This window comes from Glandiceps talaboti, chromosome 2 (genome assembly GCF_964340395.1).
Source record: "Glandiceps talaboti chromosome 2, keGlaTala1.1, whole genome shotgun sequence".
Classification (NCBI taxonomy): Eukaryota; Metazoa; Hemichordata; class Enteropneusta; family Spengelidae; genus Glandiceps; species Glandiceps talaboti.
In genome coordinates, this window is record NC_135550.1 from 12,507,992 (window position 1) to 12,523,844 (window position 15,853).

Genomic DNA, 15,853 nt, shown 5'->3' on the forward strand with positions numbered 1-15,853 from the left:
AAAAGTTAAATTTTTGTTGCTCGTTTACAACTGACAACGGGGTTATTGGGTAATTATTTACAAAGTTTCACGTACCTGCAGAATGATGCACTTTTGCAGTATACACTAATACCCCTCTCATGTATTGAAGTTATTATCATCTATGGAAACTATATACAGCAAAACAAGTGACCTCATTACCGTGAGAGTTCACTCCAATCAGTCACAATTAATCAGACTGTACAATGAATGACGTCTTTTATTGTTCCTGTCATTACAGTTTCTAAAGTAATAATTATTTCATCAATTGGAACTGATTTCAATGAATAATTTACTTTTCTCGATACGAGTAATCATCATGGTTGCTTTGGAGGGTTTCAGAGATGTTTCTTCGAGTATTTATTTACCATGGTAATTGTTGACTTGTTTAAAGCCAAACCACATTGTTAATGGCGTTGCTATATAGTGAAGTTGTGGTTGCCACACATTTTCATCATGAAATCTTTTTAAAATTAATTAACTGGCATCTACCAGTCATGTCAATCCTTACATCACTATGCATGTAGTTTGCAGTTGCCACGGGCATGGTTACTTTTGCAGGAATTCTTAATACAAATAAGGAAAACTCATTTTTAAACATAACTAATACTTTGTTTCACTCAAAATACCTTGCTTTTGGCAGGAGTCACGCTTGCTATGTATTTTCCCCTGTTCTGGAGTATTGCACACTTCTCAATGTCGACATCCCTTGGAACAGCTATTATCAAGTATTATTGAAAAATACCAAGGTCTTAGTGACCTCCACGCATTTTGACCAAAACATCACACAAACAAGTCGCATAAGTGGTATTATCAGAATGATTGAAGGACTGTCACAGATGAAGTGATGTTTGGCCAAAAAACTTCTCGCCGTTGCACCAATACATATATACATGACAAGGATTAGATTATCTCTCCGATTCTGTATTATTACTTCATAAACTTAAACCAATAAGAATATTCTCAGATATAGAACCAATTCACTCAGCATTTCGTGAGTTTTAGCTTGGTTGATGCATGGTCGTGTTACATTGTAAATCGTTAGCTCTCATGTATCTCGATGGATACTCGAGATACAAGAGCTCACGATGTAACACGACTGCCCAGTAAACAGACTACTTGAGAAATTGTAAACACTATAATTAGCATCCGAAATATCCTTAAACCAGCTGCCGTCTAAAAGATTCACACACTCGTTTGCACACACCAACCAATCACAATTTCACTTCACTTTGACGTGGGTGGCTGATCGGGCAAGACATGTTATTATCTCATAGGCTACGATAAAAGCAGCAAGACACACACAAGACTACTATAGCACTACTGAACTTAAAATTTTCTTTTTTCACATATGGCTAGTTTTTTTTTCATACATCTCATAGAATACAGACGTTGTTTTCAAGTGAAGCACAACTGTAAAATAATGGTAACGTTTATTCATGATCAAGATTGTACAGATCTGTCTTAAGTGCAGGATATAGTGACGGAGGAGAGATCATAGGAGTGCCCCACCACCACCACCACCAAAATCAATAATAACAACAACGACAACAACAACCAAGTTATAAGAATTACCAAACTCATGAAGAAAGATTTTGAAGTACACTCTTTAAATTCAGTGTACATAACCTTATTTCTTGTCGGCTGTTGTCAGAGAGATTGGTGGTTGTTACTGTTCAGGTGACTGTGGGGGTGGTTATTGATGTGGTGGTAATGGTGTTTGTAGTGATGAATTCAATAGTGGTTGCTATTGGTGTGGTGATTATTCAAGTGGCAGTTGTCGTGGCAGCTGCAATGATGGTTTGTATTGTTGTTGTCGTGGTGGTAGTTCTCATTTTGTGGTGATCGATGTACATGGTTACTGTATCATGGATACGGTAGTTGTTATAGTACATGTACTGGTAATACCATTGTTGATTGTTTAGGTTGCAGAAGTCATTTCTAGTTATGTACATGCACAACTGTGTGACAGACTTAGATGGCTGTAATATACTATGCATTTGTATGAAAAACATATAAATGTCACAAAAAAGTACAGACACATGCACAGAAATGAGCATAAAACTTATCAAGTTTTCTATCAACCTAGATGAAATGGGTAATTTTTCTACTCTTACAAAGTTGATGTGTAGCATATTTTAGTGAGTTGTGGCAGATGTCTCTAACCCAACATTGAAAAACAATGTCATGGTAAGTGAAAAAAATCCAAATTTGAAGGAAACAAGACCTATAGCTATTTCAATAGCCGATGGGCTACATCGCTCTAGTTGAGACTTTATACTTGACCGTTCAACTCTTGGTTCAATTCATGCACCCCTTTTAAGTCCAAACAGGCAATTCACTAAAACCTCCCAGGTGTGAAGGCAACCACTCTGGACGTTTTCTCTTTGAAGGCAATTAGAAATAACTTTTCCACTCTAAGTCCAAGCCACAATGACCTTGCAACTCTAAGGTCAATTCACAATGACCTTCTACTCTAAAGTCAATCTATAATGACCATGCAACTCTAGGGGCAATTCCAAATGGACTTTTCAACTCTAAGGGCAATCATTAATCAAAGGCCTTTCAACTTCAAGGTCAATCCACGAGGGCCTTGCAACTCTAAGGGCAGTCCATAATGACTTTTTAACCTTCAAAGATGACATTTCAAGTTCAAGGTCAACACATTTTTTTTGCTGCAAGCACTGCTGGATAACTAAACATTCTCTTTTGAATGCTGATGATCTGGATAAGACTAGAGTAGTTATAGACAGTGCTCATGGTTCATTTGTGATGGCCAGGTAAAAACACAGCAGTTAGAGACTAGACTGTCTTCTTCACAAACATCAGATCAGCTGGATTTGCTGTCAAGATAAACAGAAACAAACATATCTAAATTTACTCTGCTACAATCCATATAGGCAAAAGTGAAAGACACTCGATCATACACTGTGCACTTTACGTTACTTTAAATTTTTGAATTCATTCTAAATACATGTAGATACATGTAAAGTTTTGTTTTCATCATCTAAAACAATGAAATGAGATAAATTGAATACGAGAGAATTGTCATCAATTGTAAGCCACATCATTGTAAAATTAAACTATCAACTTACCTCAACATATCAGGTCGGACCCATTTCAAGGCCGCACCAGATGGAATTTTGGGATGGCTATAACGACAATCCGATCTAGCACAACTTGTACCATAGCGACATGGCTGTAATTGAAAACAAAGATGTTTTGTTATTGTGAATCTTCTCAGCTAATTCCTCCAGACTGATTTATTTATTATATTAGCTTGTTACACTGGTGATTAAGATTTGTATGGTCTAAAATTAGGTACTGATTCTTTGTCAAAATGGGTACTGTATAATGAGGTCTGGGGTGGGCAGCATTGGCTGCATACCCCTACCAGAGCTAGAACTGGCCCAAACAGGTACATCTAGGTTTGCACATAATGTAAACTGGAATATTGCCTTACCTTGGGGTGTAAATATGGACAATCCATCTTCTTACAGTTGTTTGGATAAAATCTACACACTACTTGATGTGGTGAAATTACAGGTGTAGACAACGCTGCAAAGTGGGCTCCAATTGGCCTGGTTACTATCAATTAAAATCAGAAAGGAATATCAGTTATTTCACATGTACCAGTGATTACATGAATCAATATCTGCATACATGTTTATATAGCAGTGTAATGCTGAAAACATGTATGCAAATGCGTATGCAAATTTATACAGCAGTGCGATGCTAAAAACATGTATCCAAATGAGTATGCAAATTATACAGCAGTGAAATGCTGAAAAAATGTATGCAAATGAGTATGCAAATTTATACAGTAGTGCAATGCTGAAAACATGTTCGCAAATGAGTATGCAAATCTATACAGCAGTGCAATGCTGAAAACATGTATGCAAATGAGTATGCAAATTTATATAGCAGTGCGATGCTAAAAACGTATCCAAATGAGTATGCAAATTATACAGCAGTGCAATGCTGAAAACATGTATGCAAATGAGTACGCAAATTTATACAGCAATGCAATGCTGAAAATATGTATGCAAATGAGTATGCAAATGGTAGGTGATCGTTCCTTGTCCACAAATCATTTGAACACAGTAAGATTTCAGAGTAATTTGCTGTTTTGGATACTAGTCAACAGAACCACATGTCATGTGAGTGCCAGAGTGGTGAGTACGCATTGGTATTTGTACTCATATTTTTGGTGTTTTTCTACAACACTCACTCACTTCACCCGTGAAAGTAGACATATATGGCTGTAAATACCCCGAGTACAGTACACCACACTGGCACTCGCGTGTGTCATGGGGTTCTGTCAAATGATTTGACAACATGAACACATCAAGTAAATATTTTACAATGTAGATGGACAGCAAGGTATATCTGTACACCTAAATACCGCCAGTGGTATTGATGCACAGATGCTAGCACTGGAATGATATCAGTTTGAGAGCAAGTTGGTCATGTCACAGTGTTTACGAATATTTGTCCAAAGAGCAATGAATGAAGTATTAAAAATTTTATTCAATAAATGGATAAGCAGCATAAAATAATATGTCAAATTTCTTCACATCTCCTCACATGGCTACTACCGAATTAATTTCAAAGTGGAAACATTACATTTTTTAAAACTACAATACCATATACACTGTAGCATAATTCTGCTTTGAACAAAATTGAAACTAGAGAAACATTGAAATGGTCTGCCCACAGAGGGAAGGAGGATTTAGAGATAGTGGAAATTACCTACCTGGAGAGGGAGGGGGAGCTGGGGGAGGCAGTCCACTTCCTTGTCGTTTACTAGCGTGTGTAAATGGACAGTCAACTTTACCACATCTAGCATCATACTTGCAGTTGGGGTGGATGTAGAAACATTTATCTCCATAACGACACTTGGGAAATGCCCTACAAGGAAACAAAATAAATTAGTTGCCATGGATTCCTGCTATCTTACGTGTATCATAATGATTCATTCTGAAAAATTACATCATAAACCATGTCGGTTTTCTTTCTTTCCAATAATCTTGTTCACAATACTCTTCACTGCTTTACAGTAGCACACACACACACTCTCACTCACTCTGATGTTCATGTGTGTTTGTTTCAAGTCTCTCTCTCTCTCTCTCTCTCTCTCTCTCTCTCTCTCTCTCTCTCTCTCTCTCTCTCTCTCTCTCTCTCTCTCTCTCTCTCTCTCTCTCTCCCCCCTCTCTCTGTCTGTCTGTCTGTCTGTCTGTCTGTCTGTCTGTCTGTCTGTCTCTGTCTGTCTGTGTCTCTGTCTCTGTCTCTCTCTCTCTCTCTCTCAAAGGAAAGTAGCAGGTAAAATTGGGAAAAGTACATTGTAGGCTGTAAGGCTATGAGGGACTTCAATGACCTTGCCCAATAATGCATCTAAACTATAGTGGTTGAAACAAAGAATGTTGAAGCATAAATTCCTGAAAAGGAAGCAGTGAGTCATTTGCGGAGCAGCTGATTTTTTTTTTATGGCTACCAGCTCTTATTTACATCCCAGTCTTCATATTCTATTTGTATACATGATGACACAGACGAGATAAATGTAGTGGAAGATGAGATGTACATGTCAAACTGTTCATTGTACATATATACCAGGATGGAGAAGGCTACATACTTGCAAGGCACATTAGGGTGGTGGTATGGACAGTTGTCACCATTTTTACATGTTGGCCAGAATTTACATCTCTCTGTCAATTTCGTCTTCTTTGGAGGTGATGTATCCGTTACCATGTCTTCTTCTGAAGTAAATCAGATCATAATGTGTTAAATGTAATTACTCCTGCTGAAACCAACCTTTCACCTTATCGAGATTGACACAAACTAAAACTTTTGTTTGCTGTAGTAGATTACACAAGTGGGTGGTAGAAAATATATGTGTAATACCCCCTCCCCCACAATCAAGAAGAGAGTTGGAACACTGCCAGATCATGGAAGTCATCAGTAATGGCACCTTGTTGTGAGCACAATTAAACCAATGTCCATTTAATAGAATATATTAATGTCACAACAATGATTTCAGTTTGTGTCTTAGTTAAAAGCTAAGTTTCTGTGATTTGTTAAAATACACAGATTCATTTGTATGCTACCTGGAAGAGTCCACATTGTGAGTTCAAATCTTTCAGACTGACTTGTTCACAAAGGAAATACAATATAATACATGTATATTACGATACAGAACATTGGAATACGTCTTTTTTTTCACTGGAAATTTATTCAAGCTATTTTCATGTGAGCAAATTTTTTTCTAAGAATTCATTCCAGCATGTAACAGGGTATCAATCTACTTGGCCATGATCTACATGTAATTGCATTACCAACTTTCCCCTTCTCTATATGCATGGAATTGATGTATTATAACTTACCATCTGACTGTATCGTTTTATGGATTACAATAGGTTGTAATTGTGTTCTCTGTCTCACAACACAAGCTTCCATGTACGCATCATCATCTTCCTCTTTTTCCATCTCCTCTACCTCTTCCTCATCCACAACTTCTTCTTCCTCCTCCTCCTCTTCCTCCTCCTCCTCGTCATCTTCCTCAAGCTCATCACCAACACCTTCATCATCAAGTGTGACATTTATCTGTTGTCTGTTTGCAGCTCTTGCAGCAGGGTGAACTCTCTTCTTTCCTGCCATAGGGGTTTGTCTTCTAGTAGGTGGATCAACACCATCTAGTGTGACAATGAACTTTGGACTTACTGCTCTTGGTCTGTCTCTGAAAATGTAAATATGACAGTGACAAATCAACTATCAGTGGAACTAATACAGACGAAAACTTAAACTATAAAGTGTTGATATAAGCTACATGTATCAATGGACATTACACTCAAAGTAAGGTGGCACCTTTCCTGGTACAAATGTAGTTAGTATGATTTCTCAAGTTGTCATATGCCATTCAACCTCATTTCAAAGTTTGATACAGGTGTACATAACTTAAAGTATTTACATTACATGTACATGTTCATTATCTTGATTACAGGGTATGTCAACATTATACCTAAGGCATCACTGTCAACAACGTGTAATCTACCACAAGCAAACAACAATGGTTTTTAGTAAGTATCTATCTTCATTTACTGATGATTCATGTTCATAAGTAATGAGAGTACTAGTATTAAGACATAAAGAGGACAAGTTGACATGAGAAAAAGCATCATAATATGAACCATAACTTTGAAATATTCCAAATACACCTACTTTTAAGTTTCCCAGCACCATCCACATCCTTGCATTTACAATGTAGTACATGTGGTAATAGTGCCCTCTAAGCCAAATGTCAATTTCCTGTGACACACGGTACACCAAGATTTGATGTTCTCTATCACTTAGTGTGTGGTGACTCAAAGTCAAAGGAAATCCCTGTTTTTGTCGTTTTGGTGTACACCAAATTTTGTCATTTATTAGTGGGCACATATTGCATTGTATTTTATTCTACACATGTACTGACATGTACATGTACAAAAAAAAATGTATGAGCATTCCTGTTTAGAATGGCAATGTATCTCGTTAGATATTTTATGATTCAGTTCCTCAATTACGGTATACATGTAATGACTACATTGTATATTCATAAACAAGATGCAGCCAAATCATTAATTTTGTTTCAGTAAGTAGAATCATACTCACATGTAAGTGTACCATCCTACATGTATCTAACTCAAAATCAAATATGGTAAAATTGATTGTTCTTCCCACTCACACAGTACTGCACAAAAAGGGAATGCTCACCAGAAAACTGTGTAACATATACATGTATACATTTATAATCAAGGCCTTGAAGTTGCTACATTTGATAAATGACAGCTCTTTTGTAGTTGAACACAGCAAGGTCGTAATGGAGAGGATACATTGTATGGTTTGTTTACATTTACATATAATTCAGTCAGTACGACTCCCTTTAATTGCAATCCTATCGCATTCAGCAATACAGCCTTCAGTGATTGGCTCAGATCATGTCAAATGTTATGGACTAGTGACATATAGTGACCTCAATTTGCATAGGATATTCACTAATCTTCCCTCTCTTCCCTAGGTCACTATTCATGTACATTTAACATGGGAGTCCTATGGGTGATTTGTTTTGACTGGGAATAATATGTGCCTGAGAGTTACAAATGTAAAACTAAAATACTGTTTGTATGGCCTTTTTCGGACACTAGTGCATGTAGATGACATATTACCACTTCTGTGGTTATGTAGCAACTATTTCTTCAGCTTTCAGCCTCAGGAAACAGTTGCTTTATAAAAGTCCTTGGGGCATGTCTACTAGTCCAGGCAATAAATAACACATCTATTACATTGTCTGTCAATATGTCATCATGTGGTATGTAAAGTTTTTGCACTGTTGACTGCAAATGATGTTTACTGTTCAACAGTATGTAGTGCTGTTGCCTGTACGGGCAAAAGCACTAGCAGCTGTTGAATGATGACATCATGTGCACATGCGTGCATGTTTTCAAAACAAACAAATGAACCTGATGTCTTCTGTTGGCTCTGTGAGTCACATGAGCATAGAAACTTCATGTGTGGGTCACCCCAACACAGACTGTTTCCCTCAAGCTTTGCCTTCAGGAAACAGTTTGTGTTGGGCTGATCCACAGCCCCTTGAGGAAAAATATGTATGGTGTTGCCTTCATGACCAGTCATCATGTGTATACTATTACATATTGTCTTCTGGCAAACACTCCCTTTTTATGCTGTACATGTATCTACTACTGGCTCTGGGAGAGTGAGAATATTACAATGTACTTACATAATTGTTCTATGAAAGGATCTTTGATTAGGTGTGCTATGTTGTCTTAACACTTTGGGTTCATTAAATATTGGAATTTCTTCTGTTGTAATATCTTCATCTACAGTACTGCTCGATTGAAATATTCTTTGGTCACCGACTTGAAATGACATCCCTCTTTGTATTTCCACATTGGGAATAACACTTGAAACATGTTGCATTTCTTCAGTCACTATTTGTGTTCTCCGTGGAGTTGTGTCCATTTCATCTGCAACCACTAGCATTCTCCTAGGTGCTGTTTCCATTTCCATTTCCCTGGAAACTATTTGCGTTCTCCTGGGTGCTACATGTAAGTCCATTTCATCGGATACCATTCGTGATCTCCCAGGTAGTGTGTTATCTGCTACCACTCGTATTCTCCTTGGAGCCTCATCCATTTCATCTGCTGCCATTCGCATTGTGCTTGGAGCCATGTTTATTTCATCTGTCTCCATTCGCATTCTCCTTGGAGCCGTGTCCATTGCATTAGAAACAACAAGCATTCTCCTGGGTACTGTGTCCATTTCATCAGAAACCATTTGTGATCTCCTAGGCACTGTGCCCATTTCATCCGAAAGTGTTCTCGCTCTTCTTGGAGCTGTGTGCATCTCATCAGTCACTATTTGTGTACACCCTGGTATTGCATCCACTTTAGTCAACATTCTTCCACCAACAGAGGTTGTGGTGATGTCATCAGAAAACCTCCTACAAATGACAACTGGTGCTGTATCTTGTTCTAAAGCAGTTGTCCTATGTGCTTTTGTGATTAGTTCATCAGAAACCCTCCCCCTAACTACAGGAGTTGCTTGGATTTCACGTGCAACCATCCTTCTGACCACAGGACTTGGTTCTGATTATGAAAAAAGAAAAAAAGAAGAATGAGTTTTCTAATAATCTTGAGAGATACATAAAGTTGAAGAGCATACGCTAGGTTCATCAATATCAATTAAGGTTTGCAAAAAAAAAAATTGGATGTTTATTTCCTGCATAATTAATATTAAATTAATGAGATAATCATGCCACTGATAATAGTTTGAAAACATATATTGTATGCATTTGATTCCTGACTGAGATGCTTCCAAAATGGTAACAATCATTGTTGTAAATGATCTGCAGCTGGTGGAAGCTGGTGTGTGTGTGTGTGTGTGTGTGTGTGTGTGTGTGTGTGTGTGTGCGTGTGCGCAGTAATGATCACTGCACAGTGCGGAATTTCACTTATTAACATACTTTCACTTGAGACTTGATCTACTAACATCACCAAGAAATACAATAGAAGTTTCAAACCCCTGCTTATCGATCCCTGGCAGAATGTGCACACCATGGCCATTTGTACATTGTATATTGCCATACTATGGCATATGTTCAACTTGGAATTGTTAGAGGCTTACCTTCTGGTTCCAGAACATAGTATTTAACATCTTCTTCAGCCTCTAAGTCAGAGACTTCAACTTCCGTCTCGGTGATGTCTTCAACAGTGGTGTCATCTTCAGCAGCCAGTAGTTGTTGTTGTTGTTGACTATGTTGACTTACTGGGTTGTTGACCACAGTGACAGTTGGTGTACTTGTACTTGTAGTCAATGGCTCAACTCTTCTCACTACTTGTACTAGTTTTCCAGTCCTTGGTTGCCGTGACAATGATTCCTGGGCATCAGTCATGGCCTTCAGGATAAGTGCTTTGTTGCCCTGACTTGCTTTTGAAGTTGGTGATTTTACAGTTGGTCTAAAACAGAAAATTGAAAACAGGACTTGATATCTCCAGATACAAATTACCTGTGCCTGAACAATGAATCAAAGGTAAAGAATTTGTTTAGTTGTGCTTGACTGGTACCCTGAATACTGTATCTAAAGATAGCAAGTATGCTGCCTGGTACCATGAATATGTTATCAAAAGAGAGACTATGTTTACTTTTGACTACCTTGCACCCTGAATATGATATCTGAAGATAAGTGCTATGCTGCCCTGAACACTATGTCAAAAAATATACATACATGTTTGTACAGATGTACATGCCTCCTTCTTTTTACCTCTGCCTGCCTGGTAAACTGAATACTGTATCAAAATATAGGCTATGTTTACCTATATGCTTGCCTTGGCCCTGAATACTGTATCAAAAGATATAGATCACATGTATGTTTACCTCTGTCTGCCAGGTACTCTGGAGACTGAATCAGCAGCTTCACTGACAGCTCTGAGGACAAGGGCCCTACTGGCTTGTTTAGAACGGGGTAGACTAGTCCTGTAGAATAGCAAATACAAGAAATTGCATGACAATGCATTTCAAGACAGGGCAAAAGAGTTTGATTAGTGATTCAAGGAAACCAATGAAATTACCAATTTGTAGATTAATATTTGGAAGGTAAACTCTATATGTATGTCATAAACACAGTGACTGGACTGCATGCACTATAGTATGGTCATTGTTTGTGTGACACATATGCAGAGTTCACCTTCCGTGCATAGATAGAGAACAAGAACACTGAACATTGTAACAGTGTCTCATTCAAAACATTAGAATATGAGAACTGTTAAAAACTTGTTAATGGTAAACTGTTACTGTTGGCTCAAATGCTTGTACACAGACCTGTAATACATGTCGGTGTAATAACATTTTTGATTTGATTGTAAGTGATTCTGTAAAAAACACTTTACAACAAAAACACCCGCTGTCTCCCTCTGATATTCTCACAAACCCTTTCATCATCTCTCTGATGTTCTCAGATACACTCACTGTCTGAATTTCTCAAACACATTCACTGCCTCAATATTCTCATGAACACACTCATGGTCTCTCTGATATTCTCACAGACATGCTCATTGTCTGAATTTCTCTGTCTCGATGAGTCGATATTATCACAAACACACTCATGGTTTCTCTGATATTCTCAGAAATACACTCATCATCTCTCTGATATTCTCACAGACAAACACGCCACTGCTGCCTCCCTGATACTCTAACAAACAAACAAACACACTCACCGTCTTTCTGATATTCTCACAACGCTTGCTACACCTCCCATTCTGGAGACTTTGTAATCGTCGTCGTCATCATCATCGTCATTGTCACGAGTGATAACTTGACCTATGACAGAACCAGGAGTTTTACGCTTCCTTGTCACAGGTTGTACCTATAAGTTAATACATGAAAATGACACTTTTATACTAGATTTTGAACCCCTTACTGATTAAAAGTGATTCCAACATTCAACTGCTGTAATGGATATACATGTAGTCTATGTATAGCACAGTACAAAGTGTGCCAAACTGTACACTCTCTGTCACAGATTTTCAGACAGGGTCATGTTATTGACGATTACCATTAAAAAAAAATGCAGGTAATCTCAATAGTGCCAGGTTGTGGCACATAGTATGGTATTGAGGTACTGGTTGTTGTGTTCAGGTTGTTGTAATTTCTGTGTTTGTTTCAATCACTACTGTCATTACATGTACACTGTCTAAGCTCTCTGATTCACACAGCGAAGTACAAGTTGTCGGTCGTTCTTACATGTACATGTACCTCTACTTTACATTACAATTCCAACAATTTCAACAGGAATTTTAGTGAAAATGGTTTTCTTCTCTGGTAAATTTGCTGGTGTATGTATGACTCATGATCCCAGGTACACATACATGTAGTCTTGGTTACCCAGACTCTCGTCGTTGAGGGCATCACCCCCAGTGAGGGGCTGGAAAAATACAATGTCAGCGATTGTTACAAGAGGATGACCCACAACATGACTCTCTCTAATCAGTGACTACCTCAGATTATCTTGACAGTGGCCATATGCCTTACAATCACTGATGTTGTATTTTCCCATACTCTTACTCGGGGGTGATGCCCTCAACGGCAAGAGTCTGGGTAACAAAGACTAGATCCCAGGCCACAACTAATTCATGTAATCAAGACGAAATTCAAACGTAGGGGTTTAAATATGGCCTCAAAATCACAAGATGTACGTGTATTTGTCATTACATTAAGATAAAGTCTGGAACATAACTAACCTTGCTGACAGTGATAGGTCTCCTGCTTGTTGGAGCTCTGCTAATTATTGAACTTTGACCTTCAGCTGTGGTGGGTGGTACTGTAGCTTTCTGAACTGTTTGTTTTCTAACATTAACAACAACTGGTATGAAAGACTCCTTTCCTGTAGTGTCACTTTTTAACTCTTCATCTATGAAATCATTACTTTCAGGCTTCAATGAAATGACAGCTTCCTCTGGTTCTGATAACTCATATGGTGTACTGTCTTTGACCTCTGACACTGCTTTCTGTTGTTGATGTTGTTGTGGTGGTGGTGGGGGTGGTGGTTGGGGAGTTGTCTGTACATATATTTCTTTACTTCCAGCATGTTTTGGGTCTGTTCTTTCACCGGCCTGTTTCCCTGTTGCTGTCACTACTTGTACTGTGCTAGCAGATTCTAGTGTTGCAGATTGAAGCTTTTGAAGTACAGTGTGCAACCTGATAGGACACATAATAGATTAATACAGATGTACATTGTATTACTACATTGTTTTGTATACATGTAGACTTAGCCAATGGAACAAAAGTGAAACTTGTTGCAGTCTGTCTGTTGATCTCTCTTCTGTCTGTCTGTCTGTCTGTCTGTCTGTCTGTCTGTCTCTCTCTCTCTCTCTCTCTCTCTCTCTCTCTCTCTCTCTCTCTCTCTCTCTCTCTCTCTCTCTCTCTCTCTCTCTCTCTCTCATATATCAATGAATAAAGTGGATTACATATACACTTACCATGTAGTGAATTTGTCTGTATTATTGCCAAGGAATAAAGATAAATCATCAGCCATTTGTTCTTGTGTCTTCTTATTGGCTATCATCACCATGATATAATCAGGGAGTTCGTCATCTTGGTAAACAAACATATTTTCAGTGATAATGTGACTATAGTGATGAATGATTTTAACAATATCAGTGATTCACCAACAGATATCCAAATCTAAATACTATAGATAAGGTTCTGTTAACCATGTTACTTATTGTCAACAACTGCAATTCTTGCTTTAGTACCAAATTTTGCACATGCATTAACTTTTCACAGACAACATCAGAGTCATCAACTCATTTTGGAACTAAAACATGAAGAAAGAAACTGAGACATTGGGAGTTTTGGACATTATAATGTAGTGGTAAGAGCAAATTAACAAGCTTCTTCCTTCTTTTTCCGTTGAGTGGACCTGCATTTGTATTTATTTATTCACATCACATCACATCACATCTTCACTGATTTTAGATGGTAAACACTACAAGAACATATCTAGGAGAAAATGTGGTTTTTACACTGAAAATCGATTGGCATCTTAAAGACAAATAAAATAATTTGATGGTTTCCTTTTGAGTTTAATTGTCATTTCCAAGGTATCCAGACCATTAAAGTACAACTACAAGTTCAAACGCATCCCAGCATACATGTACACACCAAAAAGGCTTGGCTCATTGTCCTCCTGGACCTCCAAGCAGTCCAATGTTTACAGCTTTTCTATTACAGGTTGACTTTCATGTTGGTCAGGAATTATTTAAATGATAAAGCAAACGACTTACCAACATAAGCTCCTAGATCCACCAACTTTGCCTTGATGGCAGACTGAAAAACAAGAGAGATAAGAAGACTGAGGTTCTGTATGTAAGAGGAAATGAAATTATTTTGGACTACATTGTACATAGTATTTATAACGAAGTCAAAATCTGTGTTTTTCAACTACATTTGTATAAGGGTCCTCTAAATGTATCCTAGAAATAATATGAAGTACAAATCTCAATTTGATTATTTTTGGGAGGTCATATTGAGAATATTAGAATGCATGGGTAATAATCAGAATCAATGTTGTAATAGTATAGTCCGCCTGCAAACAGAACTGGTTCAAATCACGGAGGTACAAGTGTAGGTAGGAACAAGGATGTATTGGTGAGATCTCACGGACACGTCGGACGTGGGTGGTACTTCCAATCACGAACATTCGGAACAAACCAAAAGCAAAAGCTGATATGAGAATTATTTTCATCTTTATTTATTTTGAGGTGAATTTGAGCGAAAAAAAACGTTGTCATATTCTCAGTATCAAGATGTAACGTGAAAGCAGTCAATTTACAAACTACACCGTACACGTACGTACGTGTAGCTCAGAGCTCGCCTTAATCCTGCTTGCAGATTACTGACATGGGGAGAAGAAAGTGACGACTTACTCAGTATGCAAAAGCAGGACTAAGCTCGCCAGTGAGGTCACCTTGGCTTTGATTCGAACATGGACGTATCATGGAAGTAGAACCCCCCATGGACGTATTGTATATAGGTAGGAAGGAATGAAGGTATGTTGCCTTTACCACTCAAACTACTCCCAGTCGATTCGTTACAGTCGGAGAATACTCTGAGAAGCAAAAATCGCTGGAGTTCTAACTTCTAAGGAAAGCATCCACAAAGAAAATCCTGAATTTAGCGCAAGGCCAGGGCTCAGCTGGCCTCCTAGATTCGGTCACGGCAAAAACGGTCTTGCACCGCAAACGATAAGGACACTTGTAACTAACAGTCGCACCGTTTAAAACAGAAATGACGGACGCATAATTTCAAATCATTGTCTTACCCTTATTTTCTGACTAATTTCTGTTCCAATTTCCATGTTGATATGCTTGGAAACAGACGAAATAGTCAGCTATGTGCAGATAATAATAAACGACAGATGGGGTACTTCCGGCAAACGTTTGTTTGTCGTTTCTTTTTCAAAGGGATAGGGTTGTGCTATTTGTTCATAGGTAAGGATGTTGCGATTACTCCCCCAACGTCGAAGAACTTCTCCTCTTTCCTTTCTACACCTCAAAGATCATCCAAAGAAAACATGGATATTAAAAAGACAAGAAAACGTCTGGGTTCATGACTGTCTGGAATTAAATACAGAAACACATAATTCAAATACCCCGTATAATTATATAGTATAATCATAGGCCAAGGCATAATAACCGAGTCTAATAGAATAGTAACCGAGATAACATGCTAACGGTTACATGCAACTAGCGTACGCAGTCCGTAGGGCTAGGGGGTTGGGTTACTA

At 38.1% G+C, this 15,853-nt stretch overlaps 1 protein-coding gene across 1 annotated transcript; it reads right to left on the reverse strand.

The window, feature by feature from the left end:
* Nucleotides 1-1,467: 1,467 nt before the first annotated feature.
* On the reverse strand, nt 1,468-15,490 carry LOC144452797 (uncharacterized). Its single transcript, XM_078143957.1, has 14 exons — nt 15,389-15,490; nt 14,352-14,394; nt 13,545-13,659; nt 12,807-13,263; nt 11,784-11,932; nt 10,945-11,043; nt 10,195-10,526; nt 8,789-9,656; nt 6,399-6,751; nt 5,651-5,774; nt 4,775-4,929; nt 3,482-3,606; nt 3,114-3,217; nt 1,468-2,861 (listed from the first exon to the last, which is right to left on the reverse strand). The coding sequence occupies exons 1-14, from the start codon at nt 15,422-15,424 to the stop codon at nt 2,849-2,851; spliced, it is 2,973 nt and encodes a 990-aa protein (XP_078000083.1). The 5' UTR covers nt 15,425-15,490; the 3' UTR covers nt 1,468-2,848.
* Between the last annotated feature and the right edge of the window lie 363 nt (nt 15,491-15,853).

Bases quoted from the DNA above. Each gene is read 5' to 3' on its own strand.
- LOC144452797 (XM_078143957.1), bottom strand. From the start codon at position 15,424: ATGGAAATTGGAACAGAAATTAGTCAGAAAATAAGG. The intron at 5,775-6,398 runs GTAAGTTATAAT...GATTTACTTCAG, and splicing joins TAAAACGATACAGTCAGATG to AAGAAGACATGGTAACGGAT. The intron at 3,218-3,481 runs GTAAGGCAATAT...TTTCAATTACAG, and splicing joins GTCCATATTTACACCCCAAG to CCATGTCGCTATGGTACAAG.